At 42.0% G+C, this 21,375-nt stretch overlaps 1 protein-coding gene across 1 annotated transcript; it reads right to left on the reverse strand.

Moving 5' to 3' along the window:
• Positions 1-419: 419 nt before the first annotated feature.
• On the reverse strand, positions 420-18,115 carry LOC104400152 (melanotransferrin-like). The gene is given in 17 exon segments (XM_010017490.1): positions 420-474; positions 476-488; positions 1,522-1,720; positions 2,544-2,731; positions 2,823-2,890; positions 4,008-4,164; positions 5,271-5,465; positions 6,319-6,415; positions 6,825-6,976; positions 7,900-8,080; positions 8,271-8,458; positions 9,177-9,244; positions 10,110-10,266; positions 10,574-10,756; positions 11,643-11,742; positions 15,456-15,610; positions 17,913-18,115. Coding segments are annotated over 17 exon segments (2,202 nt in total). The 5' UTR covers positions 17,959-18,115.
• Positions 18,116-21,375: the final 3,260 nt, after the last annotated feature.

Genomic DNA, 21,375 nt, shown 5'->3' on the forward strand with positions numbered 1-21,375 from the left:
CGGGAGCCCTCGCCGCATGCGCAGCGCCGTCCGTCCCGCGGGTGCAGCGGCTTTTCCGTGCGCCTGGGAGAGCAGCTGGTGCAGCAGCGGCCGAAAACGTGAGACAGGGGAAACGGCAATAGCCACATCTGGGTGAGCATCTGGCAGTAACCGGGGTCTGGGGCTGCGGCACAGCCCCGCACCCAAACCAACCCCCGAGGCGGCCGAGCGTTGGCTCTGCCCCGCACCGCGGGCAGGGAAGCAACAGGCTTCCCAGGTGATTTCCCAGAAAAGTGAGAAAAGGAGTAGTTTAGCGATCAGGCTGAAGTCCGGATGAATTGTAATGCTCATGTTTATTTGTTATTTTCGCTAATTTACATTAGTATTATCATCTGGTTCTATCAGTTTTTTATTACACTGAATGTCTTTTGATCTCAGGATCATGGGGTGGTAGGTGTAGCCAGGAGGATGGTGCCTGCCAGCAACACAGCAACAAGTTGTTATTGCAGCTAGGAATAAAAATAAAAACCAAATGCTACAAGCAAGTAGATACAGAAACGGTTAATCAGGAGGTGAACTGTTTTCACTAATAGTGAAATACAAGTTTCATGCACAGGCACTCAAGGTAACTCCATGTGGATGGAAGGAGGACAGTCACAAGCCTCTTGATGGAGACTGCATCAAATTGAAGGTCACAGGCAGATGATGTCTCTCCCAAGCAGTGAGTATGGGTTGAGGAAAGTCAACAAGCTCACTGGATGCACACATTTGGCTTCGTTCTTGTCTCTGCCAACAGGTAGTCCCCTCCAAGTATCTGTGGCCTTCTTTGTCATCCAGTGACTTTGGAGATTCCCCCTATATTCTTTTGCTGGAAGGTGGAAGACCTTGCCTGTAGCAGAAGCTGTATTCCAGACTGCAGGCTGTCTCTGTCCACAGCCTGTCTGTCCTCTCTGCACTCACCTCTTCTGGCAGCAGAGCTCAGGAGGAACTGCTGCCCCCAGCAAGGGTAGGATAGGATAGGGATAGGATAGGAAGGGACGTAGGAGTCTGAACGTAACCAGCCAGGAGGCCAGAGAGAATTCACTAGTCAAGATTGTTGATAAAGCCCTCCAAGATGCAGAAATTCTTCAAGAGGACAGAAACTAACACCACCTGGGAATCCTCCAGCCCAGTGTGGTTCAACATGAGCAAAAAAGGCAGAGATGCTCTCGTTTTTGACTGGTCTTGTAAACCACACTGACACTGTATTGCTGGCCTCTGCCCCTAATTCTACCCCATCCATACAGACAGGGGCAGCTTCCAGCCACAGCCCACTTCCCTGACGAGCAGGTGCTGTTAGCACATGCCCTGCAAAGAGGCAGGAAGAGGCATTCAAACGTCAGCACAATATGTTATCCAAACAGCAGCTATGAACAAAAGGCAGTAGGGCAGAGGTGGCCTGGAAGTTGCCATTTGGACCACACTAGTCTGAGCCTTGTGTCTGACATAAAATAAGGAGGGGAATGATGGTAGCCATGAGTAGGTATTGTCTTATCTTATTACTTGCTCCAGAGCGCTGTGGTGCTTGCATCCCTTCAAGGGACTCAATATATTCACTCCCCAGCCATTCTGCATATGTCCTCCTCTCTCCTACTGGCACGATCGCTACAGCAGAATCCATAAAGATCAAGTTTTCTCCTTCAAAAGCTGAAGAATCAAACATTTTGAATCCATTTCCATTGCTGCTATTTCCAAAGTAAACCTGAAAATAATACAAAATTTTCAGTATTTTGCAAGCAAGATTAGGTGCCACATTGCCCTCATACAACAGGAAAGATGACAGGAACTGTAGGTGAAATGTTCATGCACAATAGCAGGATCTCTCTTATGCATTTAGTTTTAGACGCTCCAGTAGATGAATACAGAATTCTGCCACCGGCAATTACAAGAACAGCATTTGTGATTTTGCCTTCCTCCCCCCTCCTCCCCCACCATTACTATCTGGAAAGGGCTGTATTTAAAAAAAAAAATCTTCTGTCTAAATATTGTTGTGTAATAGAGGGTTTGGCTGCACAGGAGTTACAGAAATTACTGGGGCATAACATGGAGATACTCAGTATTGCTTTTAAACTATACTGACAGGAACCCAGCTGTGGCAGCCAGGCATGATACTACTAGATGGTTTACCTTGTACATGGCAGCAGCTTAAATATACCCAGCAACATTCTGTTGCAGTCCTAAGAAAATTCCAGGATGGAAGAAGTGTTAGCATGTAGTCAATTTCTTGTAGATTTCAAAGTCATGCAGTTTAGGAAAACATGTCCAGCTCCAGGAAAATTACTGAAACCACTGGCTGGGCAAAATGTGGAAATCCCTTATGCAGCAGGGTGGGTTTACTACAAGAATTACACGGGCTGTATTTTACCTTCTCCATCCCACTCAAACAACAGGGCTCTGTACAATGCAGATGCTGCCAGTGCCATGATGCAGGGGTCATAATATGGCAGTATAGCCCTGTTGTCTTTATCCTCTGTCTGTCTTAGATGAATCACAGCTGCCCTATAGAATAAATGAATTATTTATACCTGGGCTTTGTCCAGTAGTCCATATAGAGCAAAAACACTGGTGTCTGGGTGAACCATAATGGCCTGAGCTGGCACCTGAGCCAGGTGACACTCAGCAAACTGTGTGACTTCAGCACGGGCACCATTTGGACACAGTAACTGGAAATCGCTGGACTTCAAGTTTTGGGCCCAACTTTCAGTGTTTTTACCTAAGAAAAAGAAATTGGCCATTGTCAGTCATTGAATGCTTTAGAAGAAAAATAACTGAATTACAATGAAGAGATATGTAAAACTAAGTACCATCTGTGTTCTCAAATACTGTCGAGTGCTTCACAAAGGCCACATCCCCAGAGTCCTGTGCCAAGCACCTGTAGGAAATAAGATGTAAAAATTAAATTCAAGGCGTCTTTATGTGAACCACATTTTTTTCCTAGTAACTGATAGGTTTACAATGCAATTTTTTTTACACACATTCCTGCAAACAAATGCACCAGACTCTAAGTTAATAAGCAAAATCAGCATTTGTTGCCTATTCATTTGGTGACTGGTAGCTAGCTCTGTTGATCGGTGAAGTACAGCAGAGGATCCAGAGTTTGCCTGTAAGGCATGTGCCCTAGCAGAGCAGCTGGACACAACTAAACAGATCTGTAAGAAGTAGTCATCTAAGTCTAACACTTCCATATTTGCCAGGCAGCTGCTGCTTAAGTCTCTCCCACTGCTGGAAGAAGACAGTTTGCTGCCAGGTGTTACATGCACCATGACCTTCAGAGGTGCAGGTCAGGAAAAGGAAGCGCATCTTCTGTATATGAAAGTTTCATAGTATTTGCTTATAGTCCCATATACACATGTCCAACTGTTACACAAAGTATTTATTTCATTTCATACTATTTCCCCTGTACCTTTAACACATTTGAAGAGGATTTGATATATGAACAATGGCCATAGTTGCTTGTGCTGTTCAAAAACCTACCTTCACATACAGCCACCAGTGAGTAAGGGGTAGTGAAGACCCAACTCCTGGCTCCCTGTCCCTAGCCTACCACTCTCAGCATGGACTTAAAGCAGTCAGATTCTGGTTTCTATTTGCCTGTTTCCCTGCTAAAGCTCCTTATGCATGACCTGACCACTCAGAGTAGCAGACTGTCTGTCACACTAGATTAAAGCAAGACTGGAGACTGATGACAATCCGCTTGGTCCTCACTAGGTGGGTGCCTATGCTCTGTGAACAGACATACGGATTTGGCTCTTGGTCATCTGGTCGGCTGTGGGCCAGGAAGCTGGCAAAAGGCTTTGGCATTAATGTAATGCCTTATGACATACCTGTATTGCTAAAGACATCTGGGGACACTTGTCCCACTTCATTTACAGGACAAACCATCCCACTGTAGCAATGATAACCATTTGTTGCTGACTGGGATTGAAAACAGATCCTCCTTGCATTTTGACAAGCTGACAGACTAAGTAACAACTGTAAGTATTAATTACCTGAAGGCTCCGCTGTAGCTGTAGTAGCGCTCTTGGCTACTTGCACTGCATTTATTGTTTCCACTACTATCTCCAATACATAGTTGACAGAGTTTTGATGGGTAATTGTCCTGCTCAGCTGAAGGCACACAGCTGGCAGAGAAAAACTCACTGACAGCTGGGGAAAGAAAGCCAAACCAATGTAATGAGTGAAAAGCATGAGCTCTTCATCAGAAAGGTAGTTACACTGCCATGAAGTTACAAACAATGCAGATTTCAGTAGAACACTAGAAACATGAGTTACAGCAGCCTTTGTTTACAGTTTGCCTACACAAACTACAACTTCTAAAATATTTTTAAAGCACCGTTTTGCTGATTATGTAATGAAACCGAAGAGCTTCCTGGGAGGTAGGAAATAGGCAAGGAAAATTCACATCTACGATCTGTGGTCATAGATCCTTTTCTTGTGCTACACTGCTCCACTACTAAAACCAGGTTGAAAAAAAACAATAATATTCAGGACAAGGATACATCATATACTGCAATGATATCCCAGAGCTGGAAGTACCACCTAGAGGGTGTTAGAAAGACACTGACATTCTAGAGCAAGTACGGTGGAAGGAGAGTAGGATGCTCAGAGAGCTGGAGCGCATCACTCAGCAGTTACCAGGCTGAGAGCTGGGTTTGGTCAGCCTTGAGATAAAGGCAACTAATAGCATATTGCTGTCATCATTTACATAGTAGGTTTTTCCAAGAAGACAGAGCCAGATCCTTCTCAGAGATGCAGAACAAAAGGATGAAGAGCAACAGACCAAAGTTACAAGAAGGAAAATTCTGGTAAGTTAGAAGAAACAATTTCTTCATACCAAGGACAGATGAACACTGAGACAGGGATCCAGAGAGGTTGTGTGTAATCTCCATCCTAGTTCTTACTCAGAACCTGCCCAGACATAGGCCTGAGCAATCTGATCTAACTGGACCTGCTCTGAGAAGTTGACTGAACTAGATGACCTCCAAAGGTCCATTCCAACATAAATTAGCCAATGATTTTGTCATAAAGGGAAGGAATACTTCCATGTTAGATATAACCTTCTCAGTATGACCCCTCCATTAGTCTACTCTGGTGGCAAACTTAAAACTTCAAATTGTTATGTTAAAAACACAACATCCCTTCGCAAACAGATAAGCTTAATACAGAGCTATGAAATGCCAAAATTACTTCCCTAATGCAAGTTTATCATTAGACTGTTAATGTATTCTTGATAGATAGTACTGTTGTCTTACCTTCAGGAATATTACAGTCTCTGGTCATAATAATACCTCTCTTAATTAGTATGCCAATGGGGATATTCCATCCAGCAGTTCTCCCCAGTCCTGTGTGGCAGGACTTCTTCCCTTTCAGGTCACTGATGGTGAATGCATTGGTCAGATTTCGTTTCACTAATGCCACAGCATAGTATGCATTGCTGTTGTCATCAGCTTTCAGAAAAAACCAAAAACATTACAGCTTCCTCTAACCATTCCCACTGCTTGGTGATCATCTACAGATCCATTACACTTATCTGTGCCAGCTTCAATTGCACCAACAATCAGCTAGTCAGGAAGTATGAATGTACATGTAATCACTCTTCATTTCTACTACTTGACAATGTTGCATTTGCTTCTAGCCTACATACGTACTGCTATGCACTTGTAATGAATAATCCAGAGACAAACATGAAAGTGTTCATGTTAATACCAGCTCTTATAAATACATCCTCCGAAAAACAACATTTGGGTCATTAGTGACTTAGCAAAACTGCTTTAAGAAGTCTTTTTCATGTGAAAACTTCAAACTTGTATTAAAATTTCCATGAGTTTTACAGCATATTGAAATTCTGCCTTAGTGACAGAAGCTCTTTCGTCATTGGTGACTTTGAAGCAGGCACACTGACAGGAAGAATTTGTTTCTAACTAGAATCTACTGTGTAAATTACGTATTTCTGCTTCTGTTAAAAATATTTTGATTTTGTGAATACTATTTTTTCCCATTGTAAAGTTTGGTTAGTTTTTTTTTTCAGAACTGAGAAGACAGATAAAGAGGTTTAAGACTCAAAACTGCCAAAGATTCAATCTGGTCCTGCAGCAGGAGAGAGAAAAGTTGTCACAAACTCACTGTAGGAACCTGTCCCATATTTATTTCCTCCTCTACCCATGATGTGAGGATAGTAATTCTCATTTCCTTTGCAAACAGCTTTCCCAGCAAGGCTAGGAACAGAGGCTGTGCTTTTAGAGCTGTTGCCAAACAACCTGGAAAAATACAGTCTGCATTTTTATTTCCTGACCTTCTTACCAGAGTAACTTTCTCCGGCAGCTGGTACAAGGCCATGTATCTTCCCAGCTGTGTAAATATCAGCTCCACCCAAAACTACAGCATCACTCTCCTTTTTCTGGAAAATAAAGTAAAATTTAGGATTTCTGAGAAAAAACAGCAGATACCTTCCCTGCTACAATTACACCTCTAGCATCACACCTGCTGCATCTCAAAGGGCACGTCTGACAGCAAAAAGCCAATATGCTGCTAAAGAAACCTCCTAAAACCTGCATAAAGCATCATCAATGAAATGGGGACAGGAGATTTAACACATACAGGTTTGAGTGAGATTGGCAACAGTGCCCTCATCACAACTGAAGGTCATCAAGGTCCAGGCCCATCCATATCATGTGAAAAACAGATCACCTCCTTGAAATCCAGTATTTCTATTGGTCACCTAAGTGCACGTATCTGTGATTCTATCCACCCAGCAGAAAGCACCTTGCATTAATCTAGTTTACTGCACAAGGATTGTAGCAGCCTACCTGGATCAGCTCCATGCACTCTTCCTTTGTCTTGGCTGAAATACACTGAATTGCTGGTTTCAAATTCTTCTTCTTAAAGGCAACAGCCATTTCACTACATTTCCAAATCTCCTCAGTGGATACAACACACCAGCTCAGGCTTTCTGGCAGTGCTGCACAGAAAAGCAAATACTACAGTTCACTTTCTTTGTAACAGACACACAGGGATACTGCCTACTGTTACATATGCACCTTATACGTTACTAAAAATGTTTACTTCTGTTTCTCTCCAGCTCACACTTGCACCTGATTAGGAACCACAGAGCTCTCCAGATTAGTGGTACGTCCACACTGCAAACCTGTCCACAGCAAAGGAACATGAACTCCTACGATCACTGACCTTTAAGTGCAGCCAGAACGTGCTGGTTTTGTGCAGCGAAACCCCACCCTGAACACAGGCTTGCTCGTATCTGACAGTCATGGAGCAATGTCCAGAAGAGACATGTCAGGAGAGGAGGGGCTTTGCCACAGCACAGAGCGGTCTGGGAGGCTCAGTTGTCATGATTATTAAGCCTTTCAAGGCAGGGATTCTTACAACCTGTGTTTCTGACTTTGCCAGAATACACATCAAGTAATTTCTACATTCTTCTGATAGTATAAAAGACCATAACACTCCAGTAAAGAGCAACTGAGGTTTTCTTCAGCTTCTGGAGGAAATTCTCTCCCATTCATACATTCTTTATATACTACCTGAGGATTTACACAGCAGCATATTAGTATTTCCCCTTATTGGCACGTAGGAAATAGAATACCAGGTAGCAGTAGCATCTTACCAGATTAATGTCTCTCATACACCAGAAAGGGCAGAAAATGCCTGCATCTTATAACACAAAGTGGGTCAATTTGCACAGGAAAGTACTCTGCTGTGTAATGATGTTTCTAGGTCAAATGGTGCCCTTTCTCCAAGCTCAAAGGTTAGACTGGCATCTTGTCATAACCCTCCGAGAGTCAGAAGAAAATAAAGCAGAGTATAGATATTCTCTATTATCAGCTATCTTTGTTCTTGGTTATGAATAGGAATCTAAGGACAACCTACTGTTGGGGTCGCAACTCAGAGCTTGCATGGCATGAAGATAGTCATCACCCAGCCAGGCCTGGTAATTCTGATCTGTGACTGCAATGAGCTCTGTGGTGGTATCTTTGAACAGAAGATTCTGGGCACCATAGTCTGCGGAGTCAAACATCTGAAACTGGGTGCCTGCCCCATTAAATCTTTGCTGTAACAGAATAATAAAAGAAAGAAAAAAAGCACCTGTAAGACATGCCTCTACATGGGACATGTGACACCCCATCCGCCTTCAACCCCACAGAGCTGAAGGTGCCCAGATAATCCTGTCTTCAATTCAGCTGGATGGGTGGGAGAAGCCCTCTAAAATGCAACGCACTGCTGAAAAAATGGTGTCCTACTTGTCCCTGGTTCAGGAGATGGAAGATGACTGTCCCATCCGTGTCAGGCCGCACAACCACGGCACGAGCTGGGATTCGGGCCAGGTGGCAGGTTCTCCACTCTGTCACATCAGCTGTGTTGCCATTGCGGCACAGAAGCTGGAAGTCCTGGGAGCGAAGCTGCTGTGCCCATGAAGACAGACTTCTGCCTGAAATCAGACAGAACATGGTTATGGCACAGACATGAGGCAGGGCTGATGCTACTGGCCCATGTCTGCTCTAAGCATCACATGCACATGTGGAGCAGAACACACATCTCTGAGCGTCACTGAACTATTCCCAACTGCAAAATATATCCCATGCCTCTACACAGTCCTTTAGTCTTGTATCTGCGATAAGACAATAAACAGTTTAATACTTGTGAGACCGCACTGAACTGTACTGGGGTCTGCAGCATCCCTAAGTCTAAGATCACATGTAACATGTTTTCGGTTGTTCCCCTCCCCCCGTAAATGATGGTCAGACAGGCCCACGATATTAAAGTGCTGTTATGCTCAAGGTAGATTTCGTAAGTTAACATCTTGTTAACTTTCTGCTAGTCTCTGCTGAAATCCCTGGTAGGCAGGAGCAGTGAAACAGCCAAGGTCTGCACAAAAGTAAGAGTTTAGTGCAGTTTAAGCTCTTTCCAGAAGCAGCTCTAACCTTTACTGAAACTATCGAGAATTTAAAATAAATAAATAAAATAAATCACATGGGCTCCTCTACCCCTTGTGCACACATCTGTGGGTACATCTGTTTTCGGTATTAGAAGATTTTTTGCTGATTCCTCAATACAAATAAATCAGTCATTTGACATTATACTGTCTATTACAGACCCTGTACTACAGACCTTGAAGCCGCTATTCAACAAGCTTCTGGATTACTCACCATCTGTATTTTCAGGCACTGTGCTGTGCTTCACAAAAGCAACTTCTCCAGCACCTTCAGCCAAACACCTAATAAGCAGAAATCCAACCACAAAGATGCATTACAAAGCACAGCTCCCACGCACTGGACACTGCTGGTTGACAGCCAGAAGGCTGGATGCTCCATTCCATCAGACACTGACCTACTTCCCTGTGCTAAGAGTTTTGCTCAAGGCAGAGACCAGTGGCAGTCAGAGCATGAAGTAAACTGTCACTGTCATTTGGTGAACATGGACAACATGTTTAGTGCTGCCTGCAACAAACACCATGACCTTCTTTGTCCAGGACAGTTGTCTGTCTAAGGCAGTCACACAATCTTTTGAGGAACTTGCAGAGAGGAGCAAGTGTTTCGCATGAGCAAATTCTGTCCTTGCTCAGTTAATGCTATTGCTTAGGGAGTGGGAGCTGCAACACAACACACAGACATGAAGAAAATAAGGGAAAGATTAGTGTGCAAAAATAGATAGCAGAGCAACTCAATAATTCAGTGCAGCTGAGGTGGGATGACTGAAATAGCTGAGTAGGGCGGCAGTTCAGTGCTCAGACTCCGAGGGTCGTCAGGTTTTACTGGGAAAGATACAGCCTGCCGAAAAAAAAAGTCAATGTGTTCCCAGCTGCTGGCCAAAGCAAACAGCAACGGGATTTCCCTGCCCACTATAGGTGCTAGATATCCATTTGATCTAAATGCTCAGGTATTAATATCTGAAATAGTGGGTTTAGAATTACATTTGCTCAGTCTCTAGGTTTAAAGCATGGTTGTTCTAACGCAATAGCAGATTTTCCAGCAAGATCAGCTGGAAGCTCTCTAGCTTCAATTCCCTGTCAGTGAGGCCTGGACATGATGGCTATGGATAAAGTATAGTGATAAAAATATTGACAGAGACAAGATTTTTACCTGAAAGCCCCACTGTAGTCATAGTACTGCTCTTGGGAATTTTGTTCACATTTGTTCTGCCCAGTCAAATCCCCTTTGCAGAGCTGACAGAGGGATGTGGGATAGTTTGCACCATTTGCTCCAGGAACACAGCTTGCATTGAAATACTCACTTGTAGCTAAATGGGAAATTTGAATGAGAAATTTTTAGCAATGAAAAACAAGATCCTACTATCTCATTTTAACACAACCACCCAGTACATCTCTAAAAACATTGAGAAGGGGTAAACCATTTTGTTCTAAAAAGATGCTTTCCAAGTTTAAAAAAGAAAAGAACTTGCAGACTTCATCAGAATGATGTTAGGTCTGTTCCATTTCACAAGCAGCATCAAAGCCAAGGAACAAAACAGCAGCTACAGCCACACATTTCTGCCTACGATATAGAAAGGCATTGCTGAAGAACAGGTCCTTGCCCTTAATTCCTACCTGTGGGAAGATCACATCCCATTGCTGCCAGGCGCCCACTGTCAATTAGATAACCCACTGGCACATCCCAGCCTGCAGTTCTGTTGATGCCTGTGTGGCATGATCTGACACCCTTCAAGCTGTTGATGGTGATGTTGGAGCTCTTCCTTACCACAGCCACGGCATAATAGGAAGTTCCAATCTCTGCAGCATAGGAAGAGAAGAAAGCAATAGCCTCACAGCAGCATTTCAGTGAGATACAGTTAGCTCACAACCTGACTAATGGAAATAGCCACCTTCTGGATCATAAGGCCTGCTTGGTTTTGAGAAACTGAAGTACAGTTCCCTCACCAGGGTCATGATATGGCTAACAATTGCTGCAGGACCAACAGGCACTGCTGGGATGCCTCGATCAGATGACAGTGAGACCCAGCTGCATCTCACAACCGTGGTGGGACACCACTGTCTGCAGACAGCTTCCAGAGCTGTTCCTTGCCTTGAGTCTCTGAAAATTAAGGGGGACATCTTCCAGCTCTGAACTACACAAACAGGTTGATGATACTGAGTTCTTAGTCAGGATGACAAGTCACCACTTAATTACTGTCTCTGTCTTGAAAGGAGCTCAAAGCTTTAGGACACCCAGATAAAGGGCAGAATCGATCACTTCCTTTCTTCCAGCAGGTAATCATATACACTATTAAAATGTAATAATTCTAATTTATGGGATTGCAAGATAAACCTAATAACAATTTATGCTTTGCAACTCATTAATTTATCTGCCAAGTATGGAACTGAGAAGACAGTAAGTAGCAAGACAATACCAAAAAAGAGCCAAAACAAAGGACAACCCAACAAACCTATTACAGGAATGGTTACTTAGATGTAACTGTTTCAGGACAGACGCTGCCACAGCCCTGCGTCTCCTGTTTCCCACACACATTCTGTTACGGGCAGGAACATCTAAGAGGGAACCTGACCATTACCTACTGTTTAGAGTCATCAAGAGGAAGACCCGAAAATAAAATGGAAACAGTAAAAATGCGTAAGAAAAAGCTCATGTTAGGTAATCTAAAAATACTTTGGAGTATACCTTGATCATATACTTCCCCAACCACAGGTTTCAGACCATGCTCCTTTCCAGCCTGGTAAATCAAACGACCATCCAGTGTCACTGCATCTGCCAAATGATCCTGTGCAGACACAAGGGCAGAATACAGGCTGAAGCTCACTTACGCGTATTTCTCAACAGCCAGAGGCAGAGTACACGTGAACTTAGGAGAAGCCACCCCTTAATCTGCATTTGTGAGTTTTCTCCAAAAAGTTCTTTTAAGGGCACTCAAATTTTTGAAGAACAATTACCAAGAGGGATTTTATAACTTCAAAGCCACCTTCCTTCAAAAATAATGCAGAAACTACCCCTCGACTGTGATGGCCTCACTAGTCTTCATAGTCCAAAAGAATATTAGAAATGGATCCTGCAACTCTGTGATGAATCTTAAAGCCCATCAATTTCGACTTATATTCACTTCTACAGCTACTGCCCCAAAGGTTGAAGACTTAAATAAATACATTTTGAAGTCATACACAGATAGTTTGAAGTAATGTCTTCTGAGGCTGCAAAATCTGAATGCCAAAGTGTACTCAAAAGCAACCCTAAAGCTTGCTGGCTTGTACCTCAGCAGACAAACAGCCACACATGCGGGAGAGGGGGAGAAGATGGCATTTTGGAGGAGGAAATCATCTAAAAAGACTGCTCAAAGTGGGGGAGTACAAATCTGGGGTACCCACTGCTGGGAAGTTGTCCAACAATACTGTATCTTTTCAGCTGACTGTAACACCAAGCTAATGGAATCCTGCTACAGATGCAAGATTGCTCTGGATAGCACAGGATGGGACTTCCCATGGCATCAAGGACTAGGAAACTGCTATACCTTCCTCTGACCAGCTGAATCTGACTTGCACTGTGTACCAAACCTAGTGGAAGTTCGGAGAGGGCATCTTGCACAGAGACAAGATATTGCCGAGAAAATAATCAGCAGCTTGTCATTTTGCATTTCTAAGGTAATCGCAAGTTTCTTATCAGTTTGCTTAACCTCTGGTTCAGCACTGGAGAGGTAATTAGTTTACCTATCCCATGGCAGTTTGTTGAGCATTGGTTAGGGTAGGGCTAAGACTGTGCTGCCCAGTATAACACAGCAATTTCCCACGCGTTGAGCCACACAAAAAGCTTGAAATTTTTCTAAGGGATCATGTGAGAGCATAGGTAGTACATTGATGTTGGCACCTAAATCAGATTTGAAGTTGCCATGTAATTTGAATTATTTTACTTACTTGGTTCAAGGGAGAAAAAAAGATATTTATTAATTAGTTGAAACAACAGATGTCCTGAGTGTTGCTTGTCTTTCACAGAGCTGAACAAAGCTCCAAAGGAACCTGGAGAGGAGCTGTGTTGAGAGATATTTGCATCTTAAAGAGCAAACACAATCCTTCTGGAATAACCATATCTGACAGTCCATCAGTGAGAGTCAGAGCACAGGACAAAAGTTTAGGAATCAAATACGGTCAGCTGTTTAGAAGAAACACCTGACAGTGAGAGGAAGAAGAGGAGGTGGGAGTTAAGAAGACCCTACCCTCAGAACAAAATGAGCTTCTGGAGTTGGTGATAGACGAGATACAGAACATACAGAATGGCAAAGGCTGGCCACAGAGGACAAGGACTGTGTTATGTGGACGTACTTCCAATGTCACCTACATTGGAAAGCTGCACCTCCTATCAACAGCTTGTGTATAAACAACAGAACAAGAGAGAAACAGTGCCTATTGTATTTAATGTGAAGTAGTTCACAGGCTACAGACTTCTCTTTTGGATGCATACAATCACTGCTGAGGTTGCATATCAGCAACTGTATGGGTATTTATTTTTTTCTTGTAGCAAGCATTTGCCAATACATTTCTCAAAAGTATAGGATAATTCCACATATAGTTTACTTTTTAAATAGGTGTATGTGCTGTGGTTAATGTTAATAATAAGGTTATGTGCCTGTTAATTATTTTTGGAGGGACTTTATTTCTGTGTCACAACATTTGAGAATTACCTACAGAAGTACTGAAAGACCTGCTGAAGAACAGCTCTGGTCACATTAAATATTGCCTGGTTCCCTCGGTTAATATTTAGACATTTCTCAATTTTTAAACACCTTCAAATAAAAAGGTTTTTACTTTATCCATGTGCTAACACATTCACAGGACCAAGTCCAAGTTATGCAGTGTTATAAAACTGCTATTTCTGCCTCTTCAGCCACTGCGTCGCACTCCCTTTTTGGCCTCAAGGAGCAGAGTTCAGTGCAGACACGGACTCAGGGGTTCCACACAGTCCTATGCAGAGTTGGCCAGCTTAAACATTCAGCAGATTATTAGAACAAGAAAAAAAGAGGTCACAAGGACAAGGCCTCATCTGAAGCCTTACAGTGAAGATTCATTTTATCAGAAAGCTACTTATGCTATCTGCCTGTAGGTTTCTGAGTTCAGCTAATCAAGTTTTATAGGAATCCAAGGTTTCAGATAGGTGCCTGCTGCTTGAAGTGACTTACAAATGCAGTTCTGTGTGTACTGGATGTCAGAAGCAGACACTAATCAGGCCTTTTAATAATCTCTCTGCAGAGTCTAACAGGTCCTTCTGTGGAATGCAGCCATCAGCAGTTTTAGGAAGATCTGACATTAGAAATTATTTCCCATGTAATCCCAAAATCTGACATTAGAAATTATTTCCCATGTAATCCCAAGGCAAGATCCACACATGTATTGGTATCTGCTTCTAACATTTTTCAATACAGTCTTGATTCCCTAACTCAAGAACAGAATTTATCAAGCGGCAATGAGGTAGCTTTAGTAGTCAGACAACCCTTCTGCTTCTGTTGACAAAAAATTACAAGATTCCAATTTCAGGAATTTGTTCCTTTTTTCTGGCCAGAAAACAATTTGCCTCATCTCCCTTCAAATTACTCTGCTGGGCCCCATTTTCTGGCTCTGAACCTCTTGTCCTTGACAGGCTGCATTTTCTCCACAAAACCCTGATTTTTTGGCATTTGTACACAGGATACACAAATAATATTATTTATTAGCACAGCCAGCCATCCTCCTCTGCCCCCACACTCTGCCAGTGAAGACAGCCATGACTGCCTCCATGTTTCCTCCAATATCCACTTGTTGCCTCCCAGGGAATTATTTTCCATACATCATTTTGAAAAGCCACATGTTTACAGTCTTTAAAACCTTCCCTGGAGCTGTGCTGCTCTTGGAAACTAAGCATGCTCTGGGCACCTGAACTGATACAGCTGGGTTTGCATGCCCTCTGCTCACCCTACTTGTTGTTTTGTCTCTTTTGTACTCTGGTATTGGGAGATTTGATTTGGCCTTACACTCATCTCAACTCTGTTATACACAGCAATTTCCATCATGGGACCCTGAAATGGGAGTTTCATACAGAGTTTATTGAAATACAATCTACTTACAGGCTCAGCAGCACAGCTTTAACTACTGTCTGCACCTTATAGCTTCATTCCATCCTAAGTATCTGCTAAATAAATTTGACATAATTCCCAAACTAAAGATCAGCATTTGGGAAGAAATATTTAAGACCTTTGCTGTGTTCCTAATGACTGGCCATACGCCACTAGCCAAAGAGATGACACGGGGCCATTCTGACATTCAGATTCACACGTGCACCTTTATGACTTTTTTAAAACCTATACTTTGATTTTTCAGAGACATGAATGCCAGGAAGCATATGGTGAGCTGTCTGGATCATCAGAAACTCACTGCAGAGCTGTGTAACTCACCATTCAATTATTGTGAGGCACACAAGGAAATTAAATCAATCACACTGCTGTCACTCGGAACTCACCTTGATCATCTGGGTACAGTTAGCAGCTGACCCCCCCTCTGTACACTCCAGAGGAGGAAGGATGCCAGCCCTGCCAAAGGCCTTACTCATGTCATTACACTTGGAAAGCTCTTGCTTAGAAACACTGCACCACCGGATATGTTCCAGGCAGAGAGCTGCAAAGACAACATCAAGAGAAAACATTATAAAAACACGCCAGTGCCTTCTTTACAGAGCTTACCATTTAAAGGTTCCTGAACAGCCAACCTTTTTATTCCGTTCCTCCACCCAAAACACAAAGAAATCAGGGCTCTTTCAACAGTAAGTCTTTAGAGACAATTTCTACTTTCATCCAGGTTAACATGAAGTTTTTTGGACTAGAAATACGTTTATACTCAGATACTGAAACCCAGTGACATTTGTTTCTGACATAAGAAATATAGCTACTGTGGAACAGGTCATGGTGTCCAGACTTTTCTTAAAACCATGCAGAATACATCATCTTGAGTCAAAAGTATTTGAAATTATTATTTAAAATGATAAGCTACAAAACCAAAAAGACTGGTCAAAGACAACTGTCTCAAGCACTACTAGTTAGTACCTGGCACCCTGCCCCAGCCCTTTCTGGTCCAAATACAGAAAGCAATCTTAGGTGCTCAAGAGCCTTGCCACTAGACCTATTAGAAAAAACAGAAAAGTAAACTTGTCCCTTCAAAACACTCAAAAAAGTTTTTCACAGTCACAAAAGGGGAGAGCGGTTCTGTGAGACTCAAGTTAGTAGCAGAGACTCCATTAATCAGTGAAGAAAGGTGTCTTTCAGCAGGCCCAAACGTTATCCTTTTATGTGCCAAAGCTACAAATGCTTGGTTGTTTTTTTAAGGATACACACAAACAGTGCAGCTGTACATAAAATGCATATGAAAGTATGGTTTATGCTGACAAACAGGCAACAGATCATTTCTGTAAGCAGAGGGCAGCACATTCCATTGCTTTTCTACAATTTCAATTCAGAGTCTGCTGTAAGTTATTTTTCATGTACTTGTTTTGCACCTGATACTGAAACAGAGGCTTTAGCTTGCTGTTCCACTGCAACTCGGAGCCAATTCTACTGCTGTCAACAAACATCAAAGTCAGACTTGGAAAGCTTACAGGAAGTTTTCATGGTAGCATCTGCCAGTAGAGGGAGAAACAACTGCCCGCTTCTGAGTTACAGCAATTCTGACAACCCAGATGGTTAGAAGAAAGGCACAACAGGGGCATGGTAAAAAGCCACCTCATGGAAACTTAACATCTGCCTCATTCACCTGGGTGAAATTTTCACCATTAAATTCTTGGGGCAAGCGGAAGAACCTTAGGTTTTCCTTCTAAACACAAGCAAACAGAAATTAAATTGGGGTCTCAGTATCCCAGTAAGAGCCATTCTTTGGCCTTAGCATTCTGGTTTTAGATGTAAACACAAAGAAGATAATGCATGAATTGTATGAAGAAATCATCATCCATGTACACCTGAAACATGAAACAAAGCCCTGTATTTCAGCCAAAATAGTGAAACAGCATGAATCTGTTGCTTTCTTCCTCACTCATCTGAAAGAGGCAATTAATTTGTCCCTTTCTAAACTGCTGAACTCTGTTGATCAGGAAAAAGCTGGATCCTGGGCAATTTCCCGTGTCCTTCTTTAAAAGTCAACCAAGCTGAAGTGGGCTTGAGCACAGACAAGGTCTGTAGTTAGCTTCTCTTCCTACTGCCAACCAAGAACATCTTAAACCAGTGGATCAGTCTCTGAACGCACAGACCTTCTGTATATGTGTAGATGTACATACAGCATGAAATGGCAGGAGCTGGCAACTTCCTTTCAAAATACACTCAAGGTCCTAAACACACACACAACCTTAACAGTGGCAAATATCCAATTAACTCCTTTGCTGAAAGTAACAGTACAAATTGTCTAACATCTTATCAAATAGTTACTAATAAATACACTGGGAAAGAATTTCAACGGAAACAATGAAAAAATAAAAAATAATTAAGTAGAATATCTTCTTCTTGGAGAACAACTGAGTGCTTCAGAAACAGCATCTACACCGCCAGTGAAATTAAAAGCATTCACCATTAGAATTTGGGAATGACAGGAAAAAGCCAACATGTTGCACAGCGCATTAAGTGGAATAAGTTGATTATTCCTACTTTTACAAAACAAGTGTCATAGAACTGTTCACAGTTGTGAGAAACAAATACCACTGAACCAAAAGAAGTAGTTTAAGTGCTGAGGAAATACAACATTTAACACCAGTGAGTCAAGGCACATACATGGTGTCCAATCAGCTTTTCTACTCCTTTACTATTTTTACTATTCATTCTTTCCTTTTCTTTTCCTGGCCATATGAGATTGGTTTTGAACAGTTCCAGTTTCCCTCTGCTCTGTCATATCACACAGGAGGCAACCCCAAGGACAGAAATAGTTTTTGGAGGGCACTTACCAGCATTAAAGAAGAGAAGATAGAAGACACTTCTATAGCACTTCATGGTGAAAATTTTGTGATTTGTGCTTTTTTCCAGCCTTCAGAACCCTCAGAGACCAAGGCTTCTGCAAGCGTGCTCTCCCCAGCCTGTTCTTTGAAAATCAGCAGCATTCAATTGCAGGTGCACTTTGTTCAACAATTTATCTTGCTTACCTTGGCACGTCACTTCGTAATGACCACGGGGGTTGGAAAAAAAGTCTACCTCTCTTCACATTGCCTCTACATTTGCAAAAACATTCAGACTAGGAAATTGCAAAATATCTGAGGCACCAATGAGAGGCCGTTACTGCTTTAAGCACCACCTATAGACTTAGATAAACAGCTACACCCCAGTTTTAGGGGTAAGGCAAGGCTGTGTAAAGAAATCCTCATCTTGAGTTCTGTGTATACCCTACATGTTTGGGCTCAGGAAGCAAAAGTAGATTCAGACTAAACACTTCATCTGACAGAGCCGATGGTCACTTTTTTACCACATTTCTAGCATTGCCATGAATTTCATGAAGCCAAAACAAGAAATCCAGGCTTTTAGAACAGTGAAGCCTGTACACTCTACAGGTGGTTCAGTGCGTGCTAAGTGCGCATCTCCTAAAATTTAATAGCAAGTGCTATGACGTAGCTGAAGTAGTTTGTTTTTTTCTTTTTAAGGTTTTAGAGAAGGCCTAGGAAGGCTTCTCTCTCTCAGAAAGAAAAAAAACTCTGTTGACAATAGCTCCATTAAAAGCTGCTGTGACTTTTAGAGTAGCTTTTACAGAGCAACACTCATTTGTGCAGCTCTTTTCATTTCCCCTTAGTCAATGAACTGCAGTGGCCTGTAACACTTTGTTTAGATAAAAGCTATTTAATGCTGCCTTGCTCTGTTGACTGCCATTTCTCAGCTCAGCACCCAGCTACCAGAAGAAGAACGGTTCTGAGCTGCCACGAATCCCCATGCACACATCTTCACCATCTTGTATAGAGAGCATGTATGAAAAGCACAACTGTGTGCGTCCTCCAGACAGTCTGTGCATCCAGCAGAGGTGCTTTCAGGACTTAGTTACATAGCTATTTGACTGCACTTCGGCCTGGCTGCTAGCTTTAACATCTACTAGCACCTGTAAGACAACAGATGAGTTTAAGTCAATTAATTGCTATTTCAAGTTTGGGGGGAAAAAAGAAAAAAATGGATAATGACCCCTCCAAACCTTTTTCTCAAATAAAAACTCTTTGACTTCGCTTTCATTCTTGGCTGCCCAGACAATCTGGAATTAATTAATAATTAATTTGTTGCTTGAAGTGCTATTATTTGGATCCTTCCTGTGCTCTTCCCACTGGCTAGATTAATCTCTCCAGCCCTCAGATGCTTGCAGTGGAGCCTACATACAGATGAGAAGACTGACGCATAGTCCTAGAACCAGTTGCTTAAGACTGCAAGGGCCAGATTAATAAGAAGTGAATTCAGTGCCAGGCCTCTCCTGTGGTGGTTCTGACCCTCTTCAGGAAAGGTTCAGAAAGTGAAGGAGCAGCCTTTTTGTACAGAAGACCTGTTCTGAATGCAACCCCCTCTATGATGAACACAAGCACAGTTCATGATAATTTAGCTGAATTGCCTATTTTATTCATAACTCTGTGCTTTAAGGAGATACTATATTTCTTAACCTAATTTTCAGCACAATTTAGCAAAAATGCCCGCAAGAGAAATTATTAATATAACTTAAAGAGCAACAAATACTTCATCAAGCATGCTTCTGTATAGCAGTCACAAATAGTTGGGTTAGCAGGCAGGGAAGAAAAACATGGTGCCTTCACTGGGCCAGCAGAAGTAAGATGATAATGCATCAGTATGACACCATTTGGATTACCTAATAATTCTAGTTGTTAAACTGGAATTGGAATTTTATGTATTGTAAAACGTATCTTTAAAATACAGAAAGTAAAGCGTTCCCAAGAATCAAAGACATAGCAGCACCCAGTACTGGAAAAGAGAGAGATCCAGAGAAACACTAATTAACGCAAAATCCTAAAAATTACAAGATAAAATAAGCCAACTAGGAGCACCAGCGCTGTCAGTTTCAACTTCTCTGCCAGGGCTCAAGAACAACAGCTGAAAGAAAGAAAACCAAAAATGCAAAGAAGATACCCCAGAGTCCTTTGGGTTTTCTTGATTCAAGACTCGTTCTCACACTAGCGTGATAACAGTGCAAGGTAAGTACTGTGGACTTCAGTCTGAGTATAGTATTCAATGACACCTGGCTCATACATGACAAACACCTGGGAGAAAAGTTCTGTGAAAGTTATTCAGACACTCCCCGTGTATGACAAAGCAATTCCTCAGTTATCTACTCAGCTGAACAGGACTCTGAGGGGTTTGAAGGGGGGGGGGAAGAAAAAAGAAAAAAAAAAGGTAATAGGTAACTTCCCCCCCCAGGTATACCGTATAGAGATCTCAGATTTATGGTTTGCAGATTGGATAGCTGAGATTTAGATCCTTCTAAATTTTATTTATTTTAAAATTGATCTGTTTTAAGATGTTTCACTCCACACCTTGGATAATCAGACACTTTCAAAGAGGCAGATTATAGTCCACTTTTAACTCTTTTAAAAATTTATGATGTTATTTATCAAAAGTTGCATCAATGTTATACACCTGCACTTCCATCGACAGGAGTCTCAGAAAGACAGCACACCTACTTCACAACTCTAGAAAACCAAGAATTACTTGGGGCCATACGCCAGAAGCTTATACTCACTGTAAGTCATATTAAGCATTCCACATAACACCAGCAATATTTGTGTCACAAGTCGAAACCAGCTTTTAATGTAATAACTTCATTAGCCCCAGTCTGGTCACCAGTGTTGCTTTAACATATTATTTTCACTTACAGTACGAGTCAATTATTTTAAATGCTACAACACCTGCATTTCTTTTGATTAAAAACACACTTGACAAATATATTGTACAATAAAGTTTATTAGCTGTTCTCCTCTTTCTAACAAATGGAATGGATAGTGTTGATAATTCTTTACAAACCAAAGCTAATTTGGTTGTGTGACTGCCCCATGACTGCCATAAATACACCCCTCTTATAAACAATCAGTTGCAAACAAGCAATGGCAGGTACCAAATAAGATGGGAATTAGAGAATTTCATTACTGAAGGTTCTGTGTTTTGGTACAATGTATTTATAACATTCAGCACAGAAGTATGTGCATTGTAAAAGGAAGATTTTGTGCCTGTGCAATCAGAGATGAACATATATAGAAAAATAAAAGGTATTGTTGACTCTGAATTCTCCCTTTGGTTAAGACATGCATATCAAGGGGGAGTTGTGGGGGTGGTGAACAAAAACACCTGAAATTCCGTAGAAAAGAGGAGAACTTGCATGTATTTTTCTCTTGTAACTAATATTCCCTGGGCTTTATGCCCAGCCACCATAGCCCATTT

Source organism: Nestor notabilis, unplaced genomic scaffold, assembly GCF_000696875.1.
Source record: "Nestor notabilis isolate BGI_N333 unplaced genomic scaffold, ASM69687v1 scaffold30326, whole genome shotgun sequence".
In the NCBI taxonomy this organism is placed as follows: Eukaryota; Metazoa; Chordata; class Aves; order Psittaciformes; family Psittacidae; genus Nestor; species Nestor notabilis.